We start from the raw sequence: 26,693 nt of genomic DNA on the forward strand, positions 1-26,693 counted from the left end.
AGGAGCTCCGTAGGGAGACACAAGAAGAGGAGGATTCGGTCTACTCTGTGCAAAGCCACTGCACACAAGTAAGCATGACACTTTTACTGCCACTGACCATTAATGCAGAGTGAGTGCAGTTAAACTTCACTTCCAATGACCATCAAACCGGGGTGGGTGGGGTTAAATTTAACGGCCATTCACCACCAATGCAGGGGAAGGATGGGGGGGGTTAACTTTCACTGCCACTGACCATCAATATGTGTTCATGTTATTATTGATTATATTTATTACTGCCACTGCAAGCAGTGCTGGAGGCGATTGTACAACTTCTTCAGTGTGCATTGCGATACTCGATACAAAAAGTGTTTGAGGTGCAAAAATCTGCTGCTACTGTGTGACCCTCTGGAAGTCTTGGGAGCCACACTTGAGTCCCTCTATAATTTTCCAGTTGACCATCACTGCCCTATGTAATGGAGATGACGTTGTGTAAAGCCCAGCCTAGAGAGACAACCATGGCTCCCTTCATAGATACAGTAGAGGAGTGAGCGTTGTCACCCAGGGACAGGAAGTGAGCTATTTGCAGGATTACCAGATACACCAAAAAAAAAAAAAAGAAAGCAGACAACACATCTAAAGACTGGTAAGCTGCAAAAGAATACATTTTTGCTTCAGGGTTTAGACATACTTTGCCAGTATGGATGCCTGTGATGTTCCAGCAACCAATCAGAATTCAGATTTCTTTATTCTGACTTCCAGGAAAGCGCTTCCCCTCATGCTCTCATAAATCCCTGGAATCCTTCTGGAAATGTCACTTGTGGCAGCTAAAGAATCCAAAAGGAACAAATGGCTGAAATGACAAACCCCGGCATAGCCCTGACACAGCTGATACGGCGCAGCTGTCGTTCTGTCAGGTGCTTCAGCCATCATTACAAAACAAAAGGCTGGACAGCAAGAGCACACCAAGGAACAACATTTCCTAACAAAATTAAATACATTATATTGCCAAAAGTATTAGCCCCCACTCCCAATCATGTGATTCAGGTGCTCCAATCCCCTCCCAATCATGTGATTCAGGTGTTCCAATCCCCTCCCAATCATGGGATTCAGGTGTTCCAATCCCCTCCCAATCATGGGATTCAGGTGTTCCAATCCCCTCCCAATCATGGGATTCAGGTGTTCCAATCCCCTCCCAATCATGGGATTCAGGTGTTCCAATCCCCTCCCAATCATGGGATTCAGGTGTTCCAATCCCCTCCCAATCATGGGATTCAGGTGTTCCAATCCCCTCCCAATCATGGGATTCAGGTGTTCCAATCCCCTCCCAATCATGGGATTCAGGTGTTCCAATCCCCTCCCAATCATGGGATTCAGGTGTTCCAATCCCCTCCCAATCATGGGATTCAGGTGTTCCAATCCCCTCCCAATCATGGGATTCAGGTGTTCCAATCCCCTCCCAATCATGGGATTCAGGTGTTCCAATCCCCTCCCAATCATGGGATTCAGGTGTTCCAATCCCCTCCCAATCATGGGATTCAGGTGTTCCAATCCCCTCCCAATCATGGGATTCAGGTGTTCCAATCCCCTCCCAATCATGGGATTCAGGTGCTCCAATCCCCTCCATGGCTCCAGGTGTATACAATCAAGCCTCTAGGCATGCAGACTTCTTTTACAGACATTGGTGAAAGAATGGGTCGCTCTCAGGAGCTCAGTGACTCCAAGCGTGGTCCCGTGATAGGTGGTCACCTGTGCAATAAGTCCATCCGTGACATTTCCTGGCTACTAAATATTCCACGCTCAACTGTTAGTGGGATTATAACAAAGTGGAAGCAACTGGGAACAACAGCCACTCAGCCACCAAGTGGTAGGCCACGTCACATGACAGAGCGGGGTCAGCGCATGCTGAAGCGCACAGTGCACAGAAGTCGCCAACTGTCTGCAGAGTCAATAGCTAAAGACCTCCAAACTTGGTGTGGCCTTCAGATGAGCCCAACAACAGTGCGTAGAGAGCTTCATGGAATGGGTTTCCATGGCCGAGCAGCTGCATCCAAGCCTTACATCACCAAGTGCAATGCAAAGCGTCGGATGCAGTGGTGTAAAGCACGCCGCCACTGGACTCTAGAGCAGAGGAGACGTGTTCTCTGGAGTGACCAATCACGATTCTCGGTCTGGCAATCCGATGGATGTGTCTGGGTTTGGAGGCTGCCAGGAGATCCCTGTTTTAAGCAATGTAGGGTTATACTGCCACCTACAAGAGACTAGATCTCCTGCAGGCAGCGGTATAACCCTACCCTGCTTAATACTGTTAGGCGGTGTTCCTCAATGGATAAGTGACAAGATTTTTGACCTTACCATAAAATTCTTTTCGCTGAGTCCACTGAGGGACACAGCTGGATAGTATTAAACAACATAGGTAAACAAATTTGGAGCACCGGGCTAAGTGCTTACAGACTGCCCCGGTGATCAGGTGTCAGCATCCAGATACACATCCAAGATACTGGTTATATGAAGTTGTCTAAGGACGCTGCACTCCAAATCGGTCGGATGCAAAATAAAACAGTGAAATGGTCTCAGCCTAGGAACCCCTCTGGCCTCACACTGATGCATTTCACTCCACCCCCAGAGTGTGCCCAGACAGGGTCCAAGGCTGAGGCCATTTCACCACCGACTGGTTGCAGTGCAGCATCCTTAAGACTTCTTCATACAACCACTAATAATGTATCTGGATTCTGGCACCACAGAGACGCAGTCTGCGAGCGCAAAATTTGTGTACCCGGGTCACAGTGAGTACATCCAGGGCCACTAGACACAGTGCCAAAATGCAAATTCTGGTGTGAAACCAAAAATTCCGGAAGCACTTGGCCGAAAACCGTAAAAACGGACAGTTTTTAATTTAAAAACGGTGACTATTTTGCATTGAAGTCCCTAGGGGGTGTTTCTGCATTGAAATCAATGGGGACGCGATTATGCATGAAAGTCCATGGGACACGATTTTGCATTGACATCACTAGGGAGGGGGGATTTTTTGCAGGAAAGTCCAGAGACACAATTTTGCGCTGAAATCACTAGGGGGAGTTTTTGCATGAAAGTCTATGAGATGCGATTTTACATTGGAGTCACTAAGGGGCTATTTTGCATTAAAGAGAATAGGGACACGACTTTGCATGAAAGTCTGAGGCGCAATTTTGCACTTAAGTCACTAGGGGGGGGGGGGGGGGGGGGGGGGAGTTTTTGCATGAAAGTCTATGAGATGCGATTTTGCACTGACGTCACTAGGGAGGGGGGATTTTTGCATGAAAGTCTTTGAGATGCAATTTTGTGCTGAAATCACTAAGGGGTGTTTTTGCATGAAAGTCTATGACATGCAATTTTGCACTGAACTCACTAGGAGGCTATTTTGCAATAAAGACAATAGGGACACGACTTTGCATGAAAGTCTGAGATGCAATTTAGCGCTGAAGTCACTAGGGGGCGTTTTTGCATGAAAGTCTATGAGATGCGATTTTGCATTAAAGTCACTAGGGGACTATTTTGCATTAAAATCAATAGGGATGCAACTTTGCATTAAAGTCTATAAGATGCGATTTTGCACTGAAGTCACTAGGGGGGCAGTTTTGCATGCAAGTCTATGAGACACGACTTTGCATGTTTCGGCACCTTTTTTTCAGATTGGCAAAATGCCAATAACACCATTTCTGGCTGATAAATTGGTGCATCACTTCTTGGCACTCTGGTCATTAAAAATGTAATGACTATTTATGTTTACATATGGTCCCACTAATCAGTCGGCTCTTGTTGATTAGGCAATATGAGGTTATTCTGCCACCTACAGGAGACATGTAGGTCAAACCACTCCTGTAGATGGCACTACAGTCCTACTTTGCTTAATATCATTAAGCTGTGTCCCTCAATGGATGATAGAGAAATGTAATTTTATTTTCACTGGTTTTACCATTTTTTTTTGCATTGAAGTTGTCAGTCCATAACACGACACATTTTTTTTGCAGAGAACCCTAGAGATCTGCAAATTACTTACCAAACAACTAAAAACTGAGAGGAAGGAGCTAAGAATAGGAACAGACATCGTGTATCTTCATTTTGTAATGTCAGTATTTGGAAAGTCTATAAAAGTCGTCTCTTCCCGGCCAGCCAGCATAAATATTTGTCACAAAATGAAAACTCACAATGTTTTTCTATTACACAGCCTTTGGCCATTAGCAACCGCTGGAAATTCTGATGTGACAGGCTTGTCTGGAGTTGCCGAGATTTGGGGAAAGTTAATTAAACGCTTAAAAGGGAACACACGCTAATATACACCCACGAGCAGGACAGGAATGATAATCGGTGCCTGAGAGGAGAACCTTTAGTTAGAAGGTTTCTGAACAAGTTGAAGCAGAACTTAACCCTGAATCTCAAAACTTGCAAGCAGGAAGGTTTTTATTCCAGAAGAGGACGACTACAACTCTTCTGCAAACGAAGTAATCTTACTTTACTCCTTGCAAGATACTTTCGAATGTACAGTGAGCTGTGGAAGTCTGCCTTGGTGCACGGTGTTCCTGAGCGAGTTATGTCATCCCGGGCAACCAAGATGGCTCAGGCCCCCGAATCCAGAAGACACCAGGGAATTAAGTAATTTCAGCCAGTCAAGGTGACTAAGGACCTCAAACGTGAAAGAAGTTGGACAGTTATGTCACCCCAGCCAATCAGAATGTCTGAAGACTCTGAATCCAGAAGAAACCTGGGAGTTATATCATCCCAGCTAATCAAGATGGCTGGACCTGGAAGAAGCCAGGGAGTTACATATTCCAGTCAGTTAAGATAGCCTGAGGACCCCAAACTTGGAAGAAGTCTGGAGTTATCTTATCCCAGTCAATCAAGATGGCCAAGGACCCCAAATGTGGAAGAAGCCAGGGAGTTTTATCATCCCAACCAATTAGGATATTCAAAGACACAAACTGGAAAAAGCCTGGTAGTTATATCATTCCAGCCAATCAAGATGCCCAGGGACCCCAAATGTGGAAGAAGCAAGGGAGTTATGTCATTTCAGGCAGTTAGGATAGCCTGAGGACTCCAAACGTGGAAGAAGCCTGGAGTTATATCATCCCAGTCACACAAGATGGCCGAGGACCCCAAATGTGAAAGAAGACAGGGAGTTACATCATTCCTACAAGTCAGGATGGCCTGAGGACCCCAAATTTGGAAGAAGCTGGAGAGTTATATCATCCCAGTCAATTAGGATGTCCAAAGAACCTGAACACGGAAGAAGCCTGGAATTATATCATCCCAACCAATCAAGATTGCCGAGGACCCCAAATGTGAAAGAAGACAGGGAGTTACATCATTCCTACAAGTCAGGATGGCCTGAGGACCCCAAACTTGGAAGAAGCTGGAGAGTTATTTCATCCCAGTCAATTAGGATGTCCAAAGAACCTGAACACGGAAGAAGCCTGGAATTATATCATCCCAACCAATCAAGATTGCCGAGGACCCCAAATGTGAAAGAAGACAGGGAGTTACATCATTCCTACAAGTCAGGATGGCCTGAGGACCCCAAACTTGGAAGAAGCTGGAGAGTTATTTCATCCCAGTCAATCAGGATGTCCAAAGAACCTGAACGGGGAAGAAGCCTGGAATGATATCATCCCAACCAATCAAGATGGCCGAGGACCCCAAATGTGAAAGAAGCCAGGGAGTTATGTCATCCCAGCCAATTGCGATGGTCAAATTTTGTGAAGAATCATTTTATTGGATCTGTAACATTAGGTGCGTTAACAGGAGAAGATTTATCCTCGCTTCCTGTTGCCGTGAGAACTGTAAAATTTTGAACTGCCCATCACTTACTGATCTACTGATAGTAGTCGCTAAACAGGGGAGAGGGAAAATTCGCCCCTCCCCCCCATCCCCCATAGACACAGACAACAATAAAAATCTTAAAGCAGAACTTTAGTCAGAAAATTAAGTCCTGCCAGATCACTGCAGAAAATTAAGGAAGGTGTGTCTGCTGGGTGAGGATCTCCTGGAGGAAGGTGTGAGTGACCTGCAGACCTACAAGCAGTTGGTGGTAGATACCACGGCTATGAGCCCTGTGCAGGAGGAAAACCAGCAATAGAACTGTGTCCTTTTTTTTTTTTCTTCCTACATATATGTAGGAAAGGAGAGGAGTGGACAGTCCCTAGTGGTTGAAGAAGATAGTGATCAACAATGGAGATATTTGAATAAACACAAAGTTTAACATGCGTTGGAGGTGACAGTTCTGAGATCACAGAGGTGGCACTATTATGCATGACATTCACGTGAAGCACGGATCTCAATTATGTGGTGTCAGATCACGCAATATTTGGAATTTAATGAACTTTATATATTACATATATTTATTTATATATTTATTCGTTTATATATTTATTTATTTATTTATTTCCGAGGACTTTGTTATGAGTTCACTGTGAGGCGTCCGTAGTATATGGTGTCTTGGCTGTGCGTGGATGAGGATGACTCCATAAGTAGGTTATAGCCTGCGGAGGGAGAACCCATCATCCTCCCTTCCTTGTGATGTTTTCGGAGATTGGGAAGTGATTATTTGCGGTCTGTGACATGTCGGTATTGCCAGACGTCCTGGGATAACAGCTGTATTAGCTGCTCCGGAATTCTGTGCTCTGTGAACTGCAGGGATTGCTCCGGCTTTAACCCTTCAGACAAGCCATCACATTTGCCGGAAATTCTGTTATTTTTAAACACGAACCCCCAAAATATTCCCAAGGGAAACCCACCGATTTCTGGTAAAATAATAGTTCTCAGGCAGGACAGATAAGCTACAGCTCCAAATGTTATGGACAAATATCCAAATGATAACTTCCCTTCGACTGTGAATAATGCAATTATCCAACAGCTGCAAGAAATACTATACAGTCCCATCTCTGGCCATGGGGGGCAGGCTGCATTTAGTGGACTTCAAGTGACACCAAGTTCTGCTTTAAAAAAAAAAAACAATTCAAGTATGTATCATTAAAGTGGTTGTAAACCCTAACATATACCTAGCGAAGTGACTGACCTCAGGTGATACACAGAAATGAAACATAAGTTGTACCGGTTTATCTACCCGCATCTGTTCTCTAAATCTATTCAATTGTGGAACTTGCTCAGGATTGCTCAACTCTAAAAAGCAGGGAGGTGGGGAGCTGACATTACACCAATGAGGAAAGCTCTGAAAGCTGATTGGAGGGAAGGGACACATCTTCAAATAACTTACAGGTACAGAGCTGAGGCTGTCAATCATAGGCTGTGTGCTGGAGCTCTCCCCTTGTCACCTTTTTTCTCTTGGTGTCAGGAAAACTTGTCAGAAGGGAGTCATGCTTATAAGCAGAGAAACAAGGCAGTGGAAAGAAATGACACTTAGTACTCTGGAATGAGGCAAGTATACACTATAGAGGGATATGCTTTGTTCATATTTTATGTCTGAGGTTTGCAAGCACTTTAACTCAGAAAATACCCTTTTAGTGCTTTCAGCATCCTCCAAATTCCTTTTCTTGCTGTTGTGATCTGACTTCCTGTTAAGGGGTGGTTACATTTCTTCTCCATGGTCCCACTGCTTGTTCCAAACAGACAGAAATGATCGGGGAAACAGGAGAGGTTTGGGAGCTCATGGAGGACATTACAAGGGTTGGAAAAGCACATCAAGAAATGATTTCATGAAAAACAGATTACAGGGTCATTAATAAGTGAATGTGTGTGGATTATTTTTGGAAAATAGGGATATCATTAAGTGTAATTTTCACTCCACTGGACTGAGATGTTCTGCACATCCTGGGACAATTGTCATTTATATTAATACTCCATTTTCACTGCACAAGGTCTGTGCACTCTTCTCTTGCAGTCAGTGACTCCCCTCCATGCTTTGGAGCTGCAGAACCAAGTACTTTCATGACCCTCTAAAACCAGGGGACTTCAACCTTTTCAAAGGGCCAGTATACTGTCCTTCAGACTTTAGGCGGGCCAAATTGGAGCCAGTGGGGGTAGAAAATGTCCCGGAACCAGTGTCAGTGACAATAAACATGGCTTCAGGGCTGGTGGTCAGTAGGAGTAGTGCCGCATCCTTGGTGCCGCTGGGAGGAACCGGGCCCCATCCTTGGTGCCGCTGGGAGGAACCGGGCCCCATCCCTGGTGCCGCTGGGAGGAACCGGGCCCCATCCCTGGTGCCGCTGGGAGGAACCGGGCCCCATCCCTGGTGCCGCTGGGAGGAACCGGGCCCCATCCCTGGTGCCGCTGGGAGGAACCGGGCCCCATCCCTGGTGCCGCTGGGAGGAACCGGGCCCCATCCCTGGTGCCGCTGGGAGGAACCGGGCCCCATCCCTGGTGCCGCTGGGAGGAACCGGGCCCCATCCCTGGTGCCGCTGGGAGGAACCGGGCCCCATCCCTGGTGCCGCTGGGAGGAACCGGGCCCCATCCCTGGTGCCGCTGGGAGGAACCGGGCCCCATCCCTGGTGCCGCTGGGAGGAACCGGGCCCCATCCCTGGTGCCGCTGGGAGGAACCGGGCCCCATCCCTGGTGCCGTTGGGAGGAACCGGGCCCCATCCCTGGTGTCGGTGGGAGGAACAGTGCCCCATCCTTGGTGTCGGTGGGAGGAATAGTGCCCCATCCTTGGCGTTGGTGGGAGGAATAGTGCCCCATCCTTGGTGATGGTGGGAGGAATAGTGCCCTATCCTTGGTATCAGTGGAAGGAATAGTACACCACTGTTGGTGTCTGTGGGAGGAACAGTGCCTCAAATCAATGGGAGGAGTAGTGCCCCTAGGGCCAGATAAAGGCAAGCAAAAGGCCACATCTAGCCCTCAGGCCACAGTTTGGAGACCCTTGCTCTAAATGTTTCCTTAGCCTGTTTGGAGTAGTCAACCTTGATGATTGCGGACACTGGCTGATGTTTCAGTCCTGAGCCAAGGACCCCAAACAAGCATGGATACCAGGAAAGTCAGGACACCTGATATAATGTCACTAATTCACTGACAGCCAGGCAAGCAGCATTGTCAGTACAGGTTTCAGCCTCTGCCTTTCTCTTGGTACAGAATTCCTTTAGGGTCCATGGATAACAGATGTGTTGGCATGTGTTGATCTATGCATGCCAACGCATATACAGTGTGCTCTTGGAGTAATTTTAGTAGGCCGGTCAACTCCTGGGAAGGTTCATCACTGTTCCAAGTTTTCGCCATTTGTTCTCTGGAGTCCCAAAGCCTTAGAAATGGCTTTGTAACCCTTTCCAGATGGATACATGCCTATTTCTTTGTTTATCTGTTCTTGAATTTCTTTAGATCATGGAACAATGTTTTGCTTTTTTAGATCTTTTAGCGTGCTTCACTTTGTCAGACAAATTCTATTTATGGGATTTCTTGATTCAACAGGTCTGGCAGTAATCAGGCCTGGATGTGGCGAGTGAATTTTAACTCCGCTTTCCAAAAAAATGTGGTCAATCACAGTTCATTCATCATTTAGCAAATATTTAAAAACTGAGGGTTTTTTTTCTTTCCTTTTTTACTCGGGTTATCTTCGTGTAATAATAAAATCTGATGATCTGAATCATTTAAGTGTGACAAATATGCTAACAACATAAAAAATCAGGAAGGGGGCAAATACTTTTTCACAGCACAGTACACTGTAAAAGAAGCACAGTGGCTAAGTGGTTAGCACTTTCTCTGGCAGCACTTGGGTTGTCCGTTTGAATCTCAGCCACGGCACAACCTGCCCGGAGTTTGCATGCTCTCCCTGTGCCTGTGTGTGGTTCCTCCAGGTATTCTGGGTTCCTCCCACACTCCAAAGACTGTCTAAATTGGCCATGGTATGTGTATGTATGAATGTGAGTTAGGGACCTTAGACTGTAAGCTCCATGAGGGCAGGGACCGATGTGAATGTACAATAAATAGTTATGTAAAGTGCTGTGTAAAGTATATGTAATAAATGAATAAAATATATTGAAACAGGAGCCGTCCATGCCAGTTTTTTTTGGTAAAGGTGAACTGACCCTTTAATGTGAGACATATACTCGAATATCAGTTATGCAAAGTAGCAGTAGGTGTGTTGAAATGGAAGAGAAAGGTACAGTGGATAACATCACACTGTGATGACCTCATCCAACATGGCCGCCTGCTTCATCCCTCCATAGATATACTACAGGCCTTGTGTCAGTACGCAGGACAGAGTAACGTAACAGGCAGGGCATTCAGGAAAACGGAAACCTTCAGCGCGCATGCAGCAAGGCTAACAATGTGGTTTTTAGAGATGTTTTTTCTGAAAACGGCTGGCTGGTGGTTTAAGTTTCTTTTCCAAGGAGAAACACATTCATCGCTAGGTATGTGCTAAAGAAGATCTTTGTGTTCAGAAATTGGCGATGCCAAGAAAAATTTGTGCCAGCGACAAAACCGCCTTTCAGGAGCGTAAACTCGTGAGGTAATTTCTTTACATGGCTCTGGAAACTCGCATCTGCTCGCCAAAGGAACACAAATGAGGGCTGACCAGAGCCCAGGCCGAGACACAAACCGTTAAGGCGATTTCAATCCGGATCATTGGTTCATCGCTCATCCGCCGGCGGGCTCACTCAACACTGCCAGTTCAGTTTTTCAGTAGCTTTCAAAGGCATTCTATGCTACCATGGCAACCTAGACAAGCCGCAGACCGGCTCGCCAATCCTACCAACCAGAACAAGATTTCAGCAAGATTATCCTGTAGCAAAATATTTTTTGTTTTTAAAGTAGAACAAAAACTATAACATTTCTTTCCAATTCTTTTAGAACAGCTGTCAAGTTTTTGTTGTGTCATCTGTGTTTCATTGGGGAGACTTCCCTTCACTTCCTGTTCTTTAGACAAAACAGGAAGTGAGAGGAAATCCCTCTAAAGTGAGGGAATCCCTGGTTGTCACCAGAACTAGTGTCCCCAATGGAAATGTATCTGTTCTGATGGCAACTCAAAAATTGGGATTTTCTTTCACTTTTGATGATAATGGCAAACAGGAGAATCAGAGAGGGAGAATCTCCATAGACAATGGGAACAATTTCCATAAAGAGGGTGAATCTCCACAACAGGTACAACAATAAAAACCTGATGGGGCAGAAATCACTCTCCACTCTATCCAAAACTATAAAAGAAAAGCCCTCTCTTTAGTTATCCTGTAATAGATTGCATGGGTTAGAACTTGTCAGTGTACTGCTGTACTTGTCCCCTTTTGGAGGGGGGGGGTCAACCTATTGTACCAAAAGGTGGGGTGCGGGGACGCACAGTATGCCTTCAGCTGCCATTGTGCCATGTGCATCCCTGTGCCTTTAAGAAGGGGTAGGATCCCTCCAGGCAAACCTGCCCTAATCTATCCACTACTATATGTGCTCCACCTTGGAGGACTGAAAATTATAGTTAGGACCGCAGTACACAGAGGAGCCTTGATGTAGGTACTGCAGCATACACATATATTTACAAATGTGTACAAATAAAACCCTCTATTTTTAAAGTGAACGGTTAGACAAAGTCAATGTGGTTGTTTTGTAGGCTGGCTGGTAAGTGTGCTGGGAAGTCTTGTTTAGTTTGTGGGCTAGTCAATCTATGAGTTCTGGTGACCACTAATCAGGACAGAAAGCGAAAGACTATCCAAAATATTACAGCTGACACAAGAACGGGCGCGCTTTAAATTTCTTTTCTCTGTTCTATTAGACCCCAGATCTTTTCTCTGCCCTATCACACCAAGATCGATATGATCAGATGCTTTCCTAATTTAAAAATGGCGCTGTTTACATCTGGGGAAACCGGAAGTGATGGATGCTCATCGCTTCCGGTTTACTGTACCATAGAGGTGATCTTAGCCGTTCTGGTGTCTGATTACTCTATGGTCAGCCAGCAGAAGCACCGGATGGTTGCTTGGGCCTTCTGGTGGGATGGGAGAGCTTGAGAAAGCTACGGAAAGCGGTGAGAGGAGGGGGTCATCCCTTCCCACTGGTTGCAAAAGCAATCCAGTGACTAATTTAGCTGCTAGAATTGCATTTACAATAACAAAGAATATGGGATGATGTTTCCAGCTGCAGGCATCATCCTGGTACAGCCACCTGAAGTCCAGCAACGTATGGGACAGCATCAGATGACAGCTACAGGGACAAGAGGGATTTAATCCACAGATCTGCATATGCCGGCTTCAGAGGCCACCCCTGGTAGACAACAGACACTTGCACTGCACAGTGGAAACAGGCAGTCTGTGTGTGAAGGATCTTCACTTCTAGAACGTGGACACTGGAAATGAGCTTTTCTTCATCACTAGAAAAGTTGTCCCACCGCCATTTCCTGCCTTTCCTATTTCCTCTGTCAGACTTCCTTCCCCACAAAACAAGTCTATTAATCTGTGTGTATACTAAAGGCAGGAAGTGCTCATCCTGCACTACAACCCTACGAATGGCCATCATCATATGGAAACCTAAACTCTTCCAACAGATCTAAGAAATGATGCATTGGACAATCACAACACACTTCATTATGACAAGTGATGGAACAGAAATAATGCGGAGCAAATATACAGCCATGGGCACGACAGCTGCAAAAACCATCAACTACTAACAATCCACTAAAGAAAATATACCTTCCGGCTTATGGAAAAATTGTGCTTATGAACCCATATGGTAAAGTTTTGCAAACTTGTCTACCTAGGTCCTTTCCCCAAAGATGTGCATCCTAGGCCTGGTAGAAAATCTGGCTTCTACTACTGTTGAAAGGGCTATGCTTTGTCTACTTCTATGTACAGAAGGCTATTGCCATGTGCGGGAGAAACCTAGCTGTAAAATTTGGAGCTTAAGTCCCATACCTTACCCACAGCCTGGCTGAAGAATTGCTAATGGGGGAGATCCATGCTGTCCTGCCTGTGATCTGAGCTGCCCAATACGTTGGGCACACTCCAGGTATCACTGGAATGAGCTGGGAGATCATGCACAGCGCACTCTCCTTCCCCTTGTCGCAACAGTGCTGGACTCAACCGCTGTGACAACAGGGGCAGCACTTGAAAGATGGAGAGCAATCGTTCCAGTGATGCCAGCAGCATGCCCAAGGAACTGGCCAGGACAGCATGGATCTCTCTCATTAGTAGATCTTCAGTCAGGCTGTGGGTAAGCCGCAACAGGATTACAGGTATAATATAGAAGAAGTAGTGCAGCGCTGTTATATGAATCTGTAAAGAATTATGAGTCAAGCAATACTGCAATATAAGTACAATATTATTCGGGTGCAAACGGTGGTATTCTACCACAAGTAAATGGTTAGAACGTAAGTCAGTAAGAATGAATCCAAATTGTAGACTTGTAGGTCATATCAGATCTAAATTCTAGAAGTTCAGTTCCTTATAATCGGTGATGTGATGAAAAAATAATAAGTGAATTGCGCACTCACCAGAAGTGCGCTATCAAAACGCATTTCAGATAATAATCGTCTCATTGGGTCAGCCAGGACAATCACTTCCAGGTATGGTCAGGTTCCTGCACCTGTGCCTTTAAGGACCCCAAAATGGTATCGCTGTCTCAGGACACTTCTAAAACGGCCTCTGCGTAAGCACTTAGTCATAGGGTGCAGGCTATGACTAAGTGCTTCGCACGAAACGCATCAGAGTTAGGGGCTACATCATCCTAACGTCCTGCCGCCCTTGGTGACCATCTTTATACACATGGTCAGTCTTTTGGTTTAGTCTTTCCTTGTATGTGTTGCACCTTTGTTGGAATAAATACCCTATTGAATGCAGTATCACGCTATGTGGCATTATTCTTGGGCTCTCTGCGAGTCTCACCATTCGCAGAGGCCGTTTTAGAAGTGTCCTGGGACAGTGATACCATTTGAGGGGCCCTAAAGGTGCAGAAACCTGACCATACCTGAAAGTGATTGTCCTGGCTGACCCGATGAGACGATTATAATCTCAAATGCGGTTTGATAGCGCACTTCTGGTGAGTGCGCAATTCACTTATTTCTTGTTTTTTCATCACATCACCGATTATAAGGAACTGAACTTCTAGAATTTAGATCTGATATGACCTACAAGTCTACAATTTGGATTCATTCTTACTGACTTACATTCTAACCATTCACTTGTGGTAGAAAACCACCGTTTGCACCCGAATAATATTGCACTTATATTGCAGTATTGCTTGACTCATAATTCTTTACAGATTCATATAACAGCGCTGCACTACTTCTTATATATTATCCACATTTCAAGGTTTTATGGTACCTTTAGGTGTCCTAGCTGCTGTCACTTTATAATAGCACTCGCATATCCATATTTAGGATTACAGGTGTGGCTCTTAAATTAAACGCCAAATTTTAAAGCCACGTGGTGCTTTTATTTAAAGTACTGGAGTCCCTTGACTGCCTAGTGCATTTTATTGCAAAGGTAACATAACCTTTAAGTTAATACGGCAGAAGCTGTTATAAGTTACACAATTCTGCTCAACCTTCTCTTCCTCTACAAGAGAAACCTAAAGAAAAGAACAAGGGCCCCTTTAGAGTGAGAAATATAGAATCCTGCCTCTTACAGGAAAAGCCCCCTTATTGTACAACGAGCTCAGTGGTCTCCAAACTGTGGCCTGGGGGCCAGGTGTGACCCTTTGCTTGCCTATATCTGGCCCTTGAGGCATTTTTTTCTCCCACTGACATCAACCATTGGACATAATTCCTGCCGTTGACATCAACCATAGGGCACTATCATTCCTACTGACACCAACAATCAAGCACTTTTCTTTCTACTGACACCAATGAGTAGGCACTATTCCTCCAACTTACACCAACAATGGGGAACAAAAGATGGGACACTGTTCACTCCCACTGGGCTAAGTATGGGCCCCTAAAGTCTAAAGGACATTAAACTGGCCCTTTGTTTAGAAAGTTTGGGGACCCCTGTTATAGCTGATTAACTACTTGCCTACCAGGATAATTCTGACACTTCTCACACACATCTAAAAATCTACATTTGTTGCTAGAAAATTTACACAGAACCCCCAAAAATGATATATATTTTTTAGTATAGGCCCTAGAGAATAAAATAGTAGGTGTTGCAATTTTTTTTGTCACATGGTATTTGCACAGCGGTTTTTCTAACACAATACAATCTATTAGACCCCAAATCTATCCTCTGGCCTCCAACGGCTCAGACACAGATTGGTCTGCTTTTCTGGCCGCTAACAACCAGGTAAACAAAGAGCCGAAACCAAAAATGATTAAATCCTTGTTACTTCCAGTTTCTGGGGTCACAGAGAGGGAGAAACAAAGTCAGTTCCTCTCTCTAGTAGTGGAGCTGTTGCTTAAAAGCCTATTGCCAGCTGTAAATTTTGATACCGGAATGATGACTACAGGTGCAGGCATTATCCTGGTATAACCACTTCCCTCGTGGGGTGTCATGACGTCTAGCCGAGGGAAGTGGTTAAACAATCCTGTTGGTAAAGTATGAAAAACATCTACCGTATTTTTGGCTCCCTAAGACGCACATTTTTCCCCCAAAAAAAGGGGGGAAAATGTCAGTGCGTCTTATGGAGCGAATATAAAGCGGCCGGTCCGGTATTTCTGCCGCCACCATGTCAGAACACCGGGCCGGCCGCTCAGCTCTTCTCTCCTGCAGGGCCTTACCTGTTCCTCGCTCCAGCGCTGCAGTCTTCCCACGGCGGCTTCTGTGACAGCCGGGTGCCCACTGCGCATGTGCTGCGCTTTGTGAATGGTCCAGTGTTTTCTGGGACACATGAAAGGTCCCAGAAGGCGCCGGGCCATTCACAAAGCGCAGCGCTTCTCGCACCTGCGCAGTGGGCACCCGGCTGTCACAGAAGCCGGCCCGGGAAGAAGAGAGAAGGACAACTCCGTGGAAGTGGGAGCGGGTACCTCTCAAATTCAGGTACCCGCTCCCCCTCCCTCCCCAAAGGTCAGCAGTCTCTGGTCATTCCCTGCACTGTCTGCAGTCTCTGGTCATCTCCTGCACTGTCTGCAGTCTCTGGTCATTCCCTGCACTGTCTGCAGTCTCTGGTCATCCCCTGCACTGTCTGCAGTCTCTGGTCATCCCCTGCACTGTCTGCAGTCTCTGGTCATCCCCTGCACTGTCTGCAGTCTCTGGTCATCCCCTGCACTGTCTGCAGTCTCTGGTCATCTCCTGCACTGTCTGCAGTCTCTGGTCATCTCCTGCACTGTCTGCAGTCTCTGGTCATCTCCTGCACTGTCTGCAGTCTCTGGTCATCTCCTGCACTGTCTGCAGTCTCTGGTCATTCCCTGCACTGTCTGCAGTCTCTGGTCATCTCCTGCACTGTGTCCGCAGTCTCTGGTCATCCCCTGCACTGTGTCCGCAGTCTCTGGTCATCCCCTGCACTGTGTCCGCAGTCTCTGGTCATCTCCTGCACTGTGTCCGCAGTCTCTGGTCATCTCCTGCACTGTGTCCGCAGTCTCTGGTCATCTCCTGCACTGTGTCCGCAGTCTCTGGTCATCTCCTGCACTGTGTCCGCAGTCTCTGGTCATCTCCTGCACTGTGTCCGCAGTCTCTGGTCATCTCCTGCACTGTGTCCGCAGTCTCTGGTCATCTCCTGCACTGTGTCCGCAGTCTCTGGTCATCTCCTGCACTGTGTCCGCAGTCTCTGGTCATCTCCTGCACTGAGTCCGCAGTCTCTGGTCATCTCCTGCACTGTGTCCGCAGTCTCTGGTCATCTCCTGCACTGTGTCCGCAGTCTCTGGTCATCCCCTGTACTGTGTCTGCAGTCCATTGGTTCAGAATATTTTTTTTCTTGTTTTTCGCCTCTAAAACCTAGGCGCGTCTTATGGTCAGGTGAGTCTTATGGAGCGAAAAATACGGTAATTATCACAATCCCTAGAAAGGTGGAGATGCTTAAGGGCTCATGTACACTGCAGCTGATAAACTCATGTTTAGGAGCTGTTCAGCCATTTTTTCAGGAGCCCCTGAACTCACCCTAATGTTTTCCTATGTGTCCATGTACACATCTTCATTTACAGACATTTGAGTTTACAGTAGTTTTTTGAACGCAGAAAACATGCGTTCAGCAGTGGATTTTATCAGCGTTTCAAATGCAAAACGCTTGTAAACGTGGCAAATCACGTTTATAAGCGCTTGAAAATTTTTTTTTTTTAACTCTTCCAGTTCACAATACTGGCCAGAGCCTTTTTTCATAATGAAAAATGCATGGGAAGCGTTTTCAAGGTACTCAAATGCACAAAACACTGAACACAGGATGTTCCTACCAAGCTTGTCACACATTGTAATGACCAATTCACACCTCAGACCTCTCCCACCCTTGTAAAGAAAAGATATGTTAATGACCATTCACACCTCAAACCTCTCCCACCCTTGGAAAGAAAAGATATGTTAATGACCATTCACACCTCAGACCTCTCCCACCCTTGGAAAGAAAAGATATGTTAATGATCATTCACACCTCAGACCTCTCCCACCCTTGGAAACAAAAGATATGTTAATGACCAATTCACACCTCAGACCTCTCCCACCCTTGGAAAGAAAAGATATGTTAATGACCATTCACACCTCAGACCTCTCCCACCCTTGGAAAGAAAAGATATGTTAATGACCATTCACACCTCAAATTCCTCATGAAGACCCCCTGCCAGGTGGCCTTAATAACTCCCTCCACCAGACACCTTTCCCACCCTTGGAAACAAAAGAAATGTTTATGAGCAACTCACACCTAAGCTAATCTCAACACATACTGCTGTCTCTGCTTCTACTCTCAGTATTTCTCTGAAACAGTCTGAAATAGTTAATAATTTAACACTTTTCAGTGCATTCGGGGCATTTGGGAGGTTCTCCTGTGCTTATCTTTAAAAACCGCTTCTAAATGCAAAACGCGCATAAACGCATTATGCAAACGCGGCTCAGTCAGTTTCCATCGTTCAGAAGTGTCCTGTGTACATGAGGCCTAATTCCTAAAAGCAATATATTTTACTAGCCAACTTATTGTGAAGCAATGCCCTTCTACATAACCAGAGCAGCTTGTTTAAAGTTCCCAGACCAGAAAGCCGGCAACGCAGAGAACACAACATGCGGAAGGAAGCAGAATATGGAACATCTAGTATCTTTATCCAACAGAAACAGAATGGACCATTACCTTTCTTTACTTTCTTCTGTAACTTTATTGTGTCGGAAGATTTCTTCTTAATCTCGGCCCGGGCCTTTTTGTACTCTGGAAACAAATAGAGAACAGCGGAATGTGAGACACAACGGAAAGCAAATCGAGAATCTTGTAGAATTCGATACACAATTTAAATCCTAACCACGAGGGATTCACGACAGAATAAGTAGCTGCTCTCTGCCCACGGCATCCAATTTTTCATTTTATTTTTTTTTACATTACAAACACGTTAAGATGAGCTGCTCTGAGCAGATCTGATCTCTGGTCATTGGTGCAAACTTTAAGTTTGTAAACAACCATGAGCAATAGGAACAGCTTATCCTTTGGAAATTGTCTGCAGAGATCCCTTTAAATTTTGTGAGATGAAATATTTTAGCATGGTCTGTGCTGTATCAACATGATCTTCCATAAAGTCCATAGAAGAGAACTGACCTCTGTGCTAGCTTGGCTGAGGGCCACATACTAGTAGTGTTTTAACCAGGTGCTGGTTAATGTTCAAATGTACCTGATGACCTCTTATGTTCTTGTTTTGATGTTCTGAATAAAATGCAGTTCGGTTTGGGTGGTCAATATGAAAGAGCCAGCAAAAAACAGCCTCAAATTTTAAAGGGTGCTGCAGGGAGGTCACATAAACATGTAGGTTCAGACACTTTGAGGGATTGGAGAGGTGGCAGGATAGCGTCACCTATCATGGGAGGAACCACAGCGATTGGATGATAAAGATTTAGACTGCAGGAGAAGAGAAGGGTCAATTGTATCCCCCTCCTAAGCTGTACACAGCAGAATTTTGTGAAGATTTTTTTTGTTTTAAGAACATTTGTTCAATTTTCTGATAAGTGGGGTCAAATTCAGCAACATGAATTCTAACAGTGTATGTGGTTTACTTTTGGGAAAGTCGATTTGTTCCAAAAGCAACTGTTAGAAGCCAATGCAATTTTGAAGCACTATTGAATGCAATTTGCCAAGCTATCAGATGTACAGAGAATATCTGTACAAATTATTGAATGAATGTTCGTACAAACATCTGCTAGTGTATGGCCAGCTTTGGACATTCAGCTGTGTTTGTGCTACTAAAAAGCCTGTCATTAGTTCTGTAGCCACAGCTCAGCAGTAAACCAGCTATTTGAAACCCTAAAGACATTGTTTGGGTATTTTTGTAAGCCAGTGGCCAAACAGGAGATTCATCCATCTGAATTGTAGGAAATCTATAGCTGTATGGGCAGCTTAAAGCTACCCATGGATGGTTCAAACCGTGTCTGGTCAGGCTGAATGTACCAAAGTTGATCGATCAACTTGGGTACAACCAGCCCGTAGGATTTTACATGCAGTTATTGCTAGCAGCAATCACCGTGTTCTCCTGGCACGAAAGTCTTGCCCCACCCCACCGCTGGGAGAACACGATGGCTCTGCGAGAGGGATTACCCCCCTTCATCACTGACTGTGTTGATGGGGGAAATGAGCAATTTCCTTTCCTGCAACCCGTGTTTGCAGAAAAGAAAATCGCTCCATATATGCCCCGCTTTAGACCGTTTACTTGCATGATGATGGTCCCTTCATGACAGCTTGAAAAGGACAAAAAAGTTAAAGTGGAATTCCAGACTAGCTCTAACGGAACATATAAGGGTTCCCACCTCCCCTTTAGGTGGAAGATGCATATACTTACCTATTCTCAAGAGCGCTCCAGGGTCCAGTCATGTGATCTCCTCAGCAGTCAGCTTCAGGGGAGAAATCAACAACAATGGATGCAATGCCTCGGCAGTGACATCACCCATAGACTTCCTATGGAGCATCCGTTGTTGGTTTTCTCTCCTCTACACTGAAGATTCCACTGGGAGACAATCACGTGACCGGACCGGAGCGCCCTGAGAATAGGTATTTTTATTTATTTCAGGTACTTATATAGCGCCGTCAATTTACACAGCGCTTTTACATATATATATATTGTACATTCACATCAGTCCCTAACCCTCAAGGAGTGTACAATCTAAGGTCCCTAACCCTCAAGGAGTGTACAATCTAAGGTCCCTAACCCTCAAGGGGCGTACAATCTAAGGTCCCTAACCCTCAAGGGGCGTACAATCTAAGGTCCCTAACCCTCAAGGGGCGTCCAGTCTAAGGTCCCTAACCCTCAAGGGGTGTACAATCTAAGGTCCCTAACCCTCAAGGAGTGTACAATCTAAGGTCCCTAACCCTCAAGGAGTGTACAATCTAAGGTCCCTAACCCTCAAGGAGTGTACAATCTAAGGTCCCTAACCCTCAAGGAGTGTACAATCTAAGGTCCCTAACCCTCAAGGGGCGTACAATCTAAGGTCCCTAACCCTCAAGGGGTGTACAATCTAAGGTCCCTAACCCTCAAGGAGTGTACAATCTAAGGTCCCTAACCCTCAAGGGGTGTACAATCTAAGGTCCCTAACCCTCAAGGGGTGTACAATCTAAGGTCCCTAACTCACATTCATACATACACATAGCAGGGCCAATTTATACAGGAGCCAATTAACCGACCAGCATGTTTTTGGAAGTGTAAGAGGAAACCGGAGTACCCGGAGGAAACTCACGCAGGCACAGGGAGAACATGCAAACTCCAGGCAGGTGGTGCCGTGGTTGAAATTCGAACCAATGACCCGAGTACTGCCAGGCGGAAGTGCATTAGCATCTTCCTTCTACAGAGTAGTCAGAATAGGATTTAGAAGAGGGGTGGGAGCAGCTTAATGCTTCGTTAGATCTAGGTTGAAATTTCACTTTAAATGGCAATGTCTGCTAAAATGTTTGAATTGCTTGGATACAGTAAAAGGAGTTGTGTTTTAAAAGTTCTCTCTTTTTTTTTTTTTTTAATTTCTACAGGAAATGTTCTGATAAAAAGGCGAGAGTGGTGTGAAGGAATAAGTGCTTGGCAACGCTTTTACATAAGCAGATCGCAGCCACAAAAGCACGCTGGTAAGATCTATTTATGCATGTGACTCCCCTCCCTTCACCCAAAATATGTAGGTGGAGCACTCTTAACACCATCACTAATATTCATTTATTTATTTTAACTTTTTATACCACCTACATAATATCCAGCACTTTACAGAGAACACTACACTAGAAATGTTCTTCAAAATGGGACACAATCTAAAAACTTTCATTTCAACCCTATAGAACCAATTTTGTTAAAGCACTAGTAAACCCCGCCTGGTGACTTGTACCTACAGTGAAGCGTCTACTAAAGCTTACCTGTAGATACAAGGAAGATCTCCTAATCCTGCACCTCTTAGGAGATATTTACTGTATTTGCAGGCAGTGAGGTCACCAAAGCATGAGCTCTGAAAGGACATGCAGTCTCTTCAGAGCTCTGTGCCTCCACAGTGACTCTCGTGTACATGCATGGGAGTGACGTCATCCTGCAAACCTGGAAGGAAGATCGGGTGAAGATGGAAGCACTGTCAGCGGTGCATGTTAGCATATTAGTACATTATGACATGTTTTGCAAGGTGAAGATTTATTTTTTCGGCAACCTTTACTGCCGGTTTCTAAGCCAGTTAACTTATCGCATGTTTTTGGCAGGTAAATGGAGCACCCACAGACACATGAAGAGCATACAAACTCCAAGCAGCTCGTCTACCTGAACCCAGGAGGAATTTCAGCACTGCTAACTACTGAGCCACTGCAATGCCCATTTAGGTACCTCTTTCTCTGTTGACCCCCCAGTAAAGTCCTGTCTACTCCCCCCCCCCCCCCACAAACACACTTACCTTCATTGTTGCAAGTGAGGGAATCCTCTTCTTTCCCCTTCTGACACCATCACAGGGGCCGCCGAGGTCTATGCTTCTTGGAGCCAGTAGGTGGGATCCTGTGACACTTCCTTTAGATGTAGCTCGTTTGTGTTGAAGACCGAACTGGACTGACTGGATCAGTCACTCGTTGTGGGTGATTGCATGGTTGAGTAGGGAGATGTCCCAGTAGGTTGTGCCCAACGGTGGATACTGACAGTAAACCTTCTTAGGGCTTGGGCTGCTACCTTTCTGGTTGGACTTTAAGGTCGTTTCCACATGTAGGCTTGGAATAATCGTAAAGATGGAGCGCCTGATGTCCAAAAGAACGCACATTTGGTGGCAGATTAGGAGGTGTTTGTTGAGAATAGCGACAGGTACATCAAGCCAACACACTTCAGGAGAAAAGGCTCTCCCTTCTTCAGGGCCACTGCTGCCCCTGGAGTTGTCCATTTTTGCTCCAAAACGTTGCAGATATATAACTGATTTGGGAATCATTCTCATTTAAAAGTGAGCAGCAAAAGCCCTGAAGAATGAAGAGCCCTTTCTCCTGAAATGCATTGGTCGCTATTCTCAATGAGCGTGTCAATCTACCATTAAATTTGCATTCTTTTGGATATCGTGAGCTCCTTCTTTCCTATTATTCTAACTCCCTTAGATGTAAAACACTCAATAAAAGATCAGTTCTGCAGTGACTGACAAGGAAGGAAGAAGGTTACCAACAGTGGCAACTCCTTAGCATAGATATGGGCTCGGGGATGAGCAGGGTGACAACGCTGTAGTAAATACACAGGTGTTGCCACCTTGCTAGAAGAAGGGGGATGACTGGTATTAAAATAAGTTATACTGAATTAAAATTTTAATTTTTGTTGTGCAGTATGCCTTATTTTAAAAACAAGGTTTGGCCTTTTTTTTGGGCATAGTACTTCAAGAGTCAAAGCATATACAGAATTCCAGTAATAAATATATCTTCCTCTACATTATATGGGCTAAAGCTGGCCATGGATCGAAATTTGGTCGGATCAGCAGGGACTGGATTTGGATCCATCAATGGCCATTCCTTTTCCAGAGACATTGATCCAAAGATTGACTGCTCTCAAACCGACTTGCTGGAAATTCTTCCTTCAATCAGCGCTGCAACCAATCTGATCAGTGTATTCTGACAGCACAGGAGTCCCCAATGTCATGATTCAATAACACAGCAGGGGGAAGAACCTCCATCCATTTTGCTTGTGTGGATGAGGGGATCCGTTCATCTGATCCATATATGAACAGCCTTAAGCCGGCCATAGATGGTGAGAATCTTGGCCAGTTAGGCAGGGACGGGCCGAGACTCGATCCATCTATGGGGCAGGCTGAATGTACCCAATTTGATTGTTGTGCGACTTGGGTACAACCAGCCTGTCAAATCATTCACGTGATTATTGCCAGCGTCTATAGCTGCTAGCAATAACCACTGTGTTCTCCTGGCAAGGAGAACACAATAGCTCCGTGGGTGTGATCTCTCCACAACCCCCAATGGGGGAATCAAGTGATTTTCTTTCCTGCAACCCCCCCCCCCCCCCGATTGCAGGAAAGAACAACCGCACCGTCCATGGCCAGCTTTAGTGGTTACCTTTCATGTTCTTGATCCCCGGGTTCAAATTCCACCAGGAATGCTATCTGCACTGATATGGATATTCTTTCCACATCTGTATTTGTTTGTTTCTCCTACAACTCCCAAATGCCTATTGATAAGTTATCAGTTAGCAAACTGACCCTGGAGTGTGTATAAGTGGAAGGGAAATTAGTCTGTATGTCCCTTTGAGGTGAAAGATGATTGCATGTACTCTGTAGAGTGCCAATGATCACTGTAATGGCAGCACCCGTCTGCCAGGTATGAAATTTGTAGACTTACATTATCCAAGCTGGACCAATAAAAAAAAACAAACTTCAGCTTTAACCTCTGTAAATGTACTGATACAAGCCCTGTTATGTCGTCTTACCTTTAGCATGGTCCTTGTCAAGTTGGCTAGCCATCTTCTTCCACTCTTCAATTTTTCCCTCTAAAGGGTTTATCAGACTGTCACTCAGGGCCCTGCAAAGAAAATCAGGGTCCACTTTAGGGGAGAACATGTAACCATACAAAATCATTGTCTTATCCTTACAAAATAGATAGTTCTCAACCCTTTTACTGCAAAGGAACCCCTTAGTATAATTTTCAGGTCTTGGGGAACTTATAAAACCAACTCAGTGGGGGTCTGTGCATAAAATCCCCCTTAGATTAATGGCATGTTGTGGTCAGAATGCCACCATTACAGACAGCTTAAGATATCATTGGTGTCATGCAGATGGCTCTGCCATGTGGTGTTGGCCCTGGAACTATGCAGGCACCATCAGATGGGAGGTCAATCAGCAACAAAAAAGGAACCCCTAGCAATTTCTAGGACCCTGGTTGAGAATATCCAAGATAGATAGATACATAAATAGACAAAGAAAAAATAAATAAATGATCCTCTACGTTACAGTTTAACGACTTTACCCCAGGCCAATTCTGACACTTCTCACATATGTGCAAAAGTCAGTATTTTTCTGTCAGAAAATTTAATAAGAACCCAAAACATTTGATATTTTTTTAAAGCAGATAACTTTGAGAGTAAAATGGCGGCTGTTGCAAGTTTTTATGTTGCACGATATTTGTGCAGCAAAATGTTTAGGAAAAAGTATACTTTATATTCAAATCGTTTTTATTGAAGTTTAAACATACATAAGTAATATATGATAGTCGAACATGTTGGTTCACATCGAGAATAACATTATACGAAAGATAAAGACAAAAGAAAAAAATTGGAGGCTCCCCACCAAGTGGCCGGGGAACCTGTAGTTCTGTGATTCAGTTACATGAGAGGTATGCTCTGTATGTTGTGAACCATTCTAGGAGACTAGTGGGACATAAGAGTGGGGAGAACACGAGGGTTGTGGAAAAACCGGGAAGGAAGTGGGGGGGGAGGGGGGGGGTAAGCACCAATTCTATATGAGCAGAGAGTATTGCATTCCTTTCAAATAGTAGTCATTTTATTGAGCAACTGGGGTTATTTAACCATCGTGACCAATGGGCTATAAATTTATGATAGGAGGAGTTATAAAGTGCGGTTCTTCTTTCCATCTCGCATTGGAGGTTGAGATCGGAGATGAGGCGGGATAATAAAGGAGTTGTTGTGGATCTCCATAGTTTGGTGATGTTAATTTTTGCAGCTGCTAGAATATGGATGATAATAGTGCGTACACTTACAGGGAATATGTCTATTCCGACGTGGAGAAGAGCTAGGGCGGGATTTGGAGTAATTGAAGTTCCTGTGAGTGATGAGATGATCTGGAAAACCTTGTTCCAATAAGATTTAAGGGATTTACAGTCCCATAGTATGTGAAGGAGAGATCCCTTTTCTCCACAGTGTCTCCAGCAGAGTTGTGAATGTTGAGGGTAAAATTGGCATAATTTAGTTGGTGTCAGGTACCATCGGTGTAGAATTTTCAGGTATGTCTCCCAATGGGAGCTACATTTAGAGGCTTTAAAGGTGACAGTGAATGTTTTTTCCCAAGTGTTTAGAGTGATTGGTTGGGAGAAATTCTTTTCCCAATTGAGTAAGGAAGAATTGTGTGTAGTGAACTGCATTTCGGTTATTAGTGAATAGAAAGTCGAAATTCCTTTCTTAGGGTATTGTGTCTTTTGGAAGAATTGTCGTGCAGTTGCAGGAATTTCTATTTCAAGTGGTAATTGTGTTTTGTGAAGAGAGTGGGCAATTTGCATATAGGTATATTGTTCTTTGTCGGGAAGATGAAATTTCTTTTGGAGGACGGAGAATGAGTCTAGTTTGTGTTTTGTGTAGAGATCTTGGATATGGATTATACCAAGGCTGCTCCATGTTGATATGTTTAAGTGAGGAGTGAGAAGGCGTAGGGATGAAAAGGGGGTGGGAATTTTCACATTACCCTTGTTTGCTTGATTGTGGGCTGAAAAGTCAAACCAAGCATTTAAAGAAGCCTGGAAAGAAAAAGTATACTTTAATGTGTGCACGAGGAGTACTGGCTCATTAGACCCATCTGTCCGGTCATTGGTAATAGAAGGCAGGCAAGTTTTAATATTCTTTCACATATAAAGAATATCCCATTAAAACTTTTTCTGGATGAAGTAGAGAAGGGATGAACTCTCAGTCAGGTTTATATTGCAGCCTGTGTCCCTTATGGAGGGATTCACCTTCTCGATTTGGATTGCAGATAACTGTCTGCATCTACCTATCGATCCATGTGGACCCCCTTGGATTTTGGGCAGATACAAGTCGAACCCTCATGTACAGCCAGGACCTACGTCAATACTGAGCCCTAGCCCTTCAATGGTCAACATTCAATGGTCAAAAGCCAGAGCTGCAGTTGGCAATGGAGCCTCTGGCATACGACACCTGAAAACTGGGACAGGGCTTAGTATCAGCAAGGGGGTATGTAATCTTAACATTTTCTTAACAGAAATCAATTACATAATTAATTTTGGACACTAGGGGTTCAATGGGGATATCTCCATCTGCCTCTTGAGTGGATGGAGAATCTGTTAGGGATTTTTTTTTTTTTTGCACCTGCTGACTGAATGGGAAAAAGAACTAACCATGTATGATCAGCCTTAGAGCTCGTTGATAACATATGCATTAGTCAGGCTTGCTCAGAGCAGCCCCAATGCATATACAAAGCAATCTGCCTTACATTATTGGTCGTATGTGCCGAAAAAGGACTGAAGGCATTTTTATGCACCACAACGCATTGCAGCACACTACACTGCAGTGCATAAAGTTGAATGAAATGTAATTTTGTGAC

The 26,693-nt window shown here is 44.8% G+C and overlaps 1 protein-coding gene across 1 annotated transcript in view; it reads right to left on the reverse strand.

Annotated features, from left to right (window-relative positions):
• LOC149434285 (protein MTSS 1-like) overlaps nucleotides 1-26,693 on the reverse strand; it is a 234,247-nt gene that overhangs the window by 48,080 nt on the left and 159,474 nt on the right. Inside the window, exons 5-6 of the mRNA XM_089663857.1 lie at nucleotides 23,837-23,928; nucleotides 18,079-18,153 (exon numbers count right to left, since the gene is read on the reverse strand). Coding sequence (XP_089519983.1) covers nucleotides 18,079-18,153; nucleotides 23,837-23,928 — 167 coding nt within the window. The remainder of the gene's footprint in view (nucleotides 1-18,078; nucleotides 18,154-23,836; nucleotides 23,929-26,693) is intronic.

This window comes from Staurois parvus, unplaced genomic scaffold, assembly GCF_062004578.1.
Source record: "Staurois parvus isolate SC_StPar_1 unplaced genomic scaffold, SC_StPar_1.0 ptg001787l, whole genome shotgun sequence".
Taxonomy (NCBI): Eukaryota; Metazoa; Chordata; class Amphibia; order Anura; family Ranidae; genus Staurois; species Staurois parvus.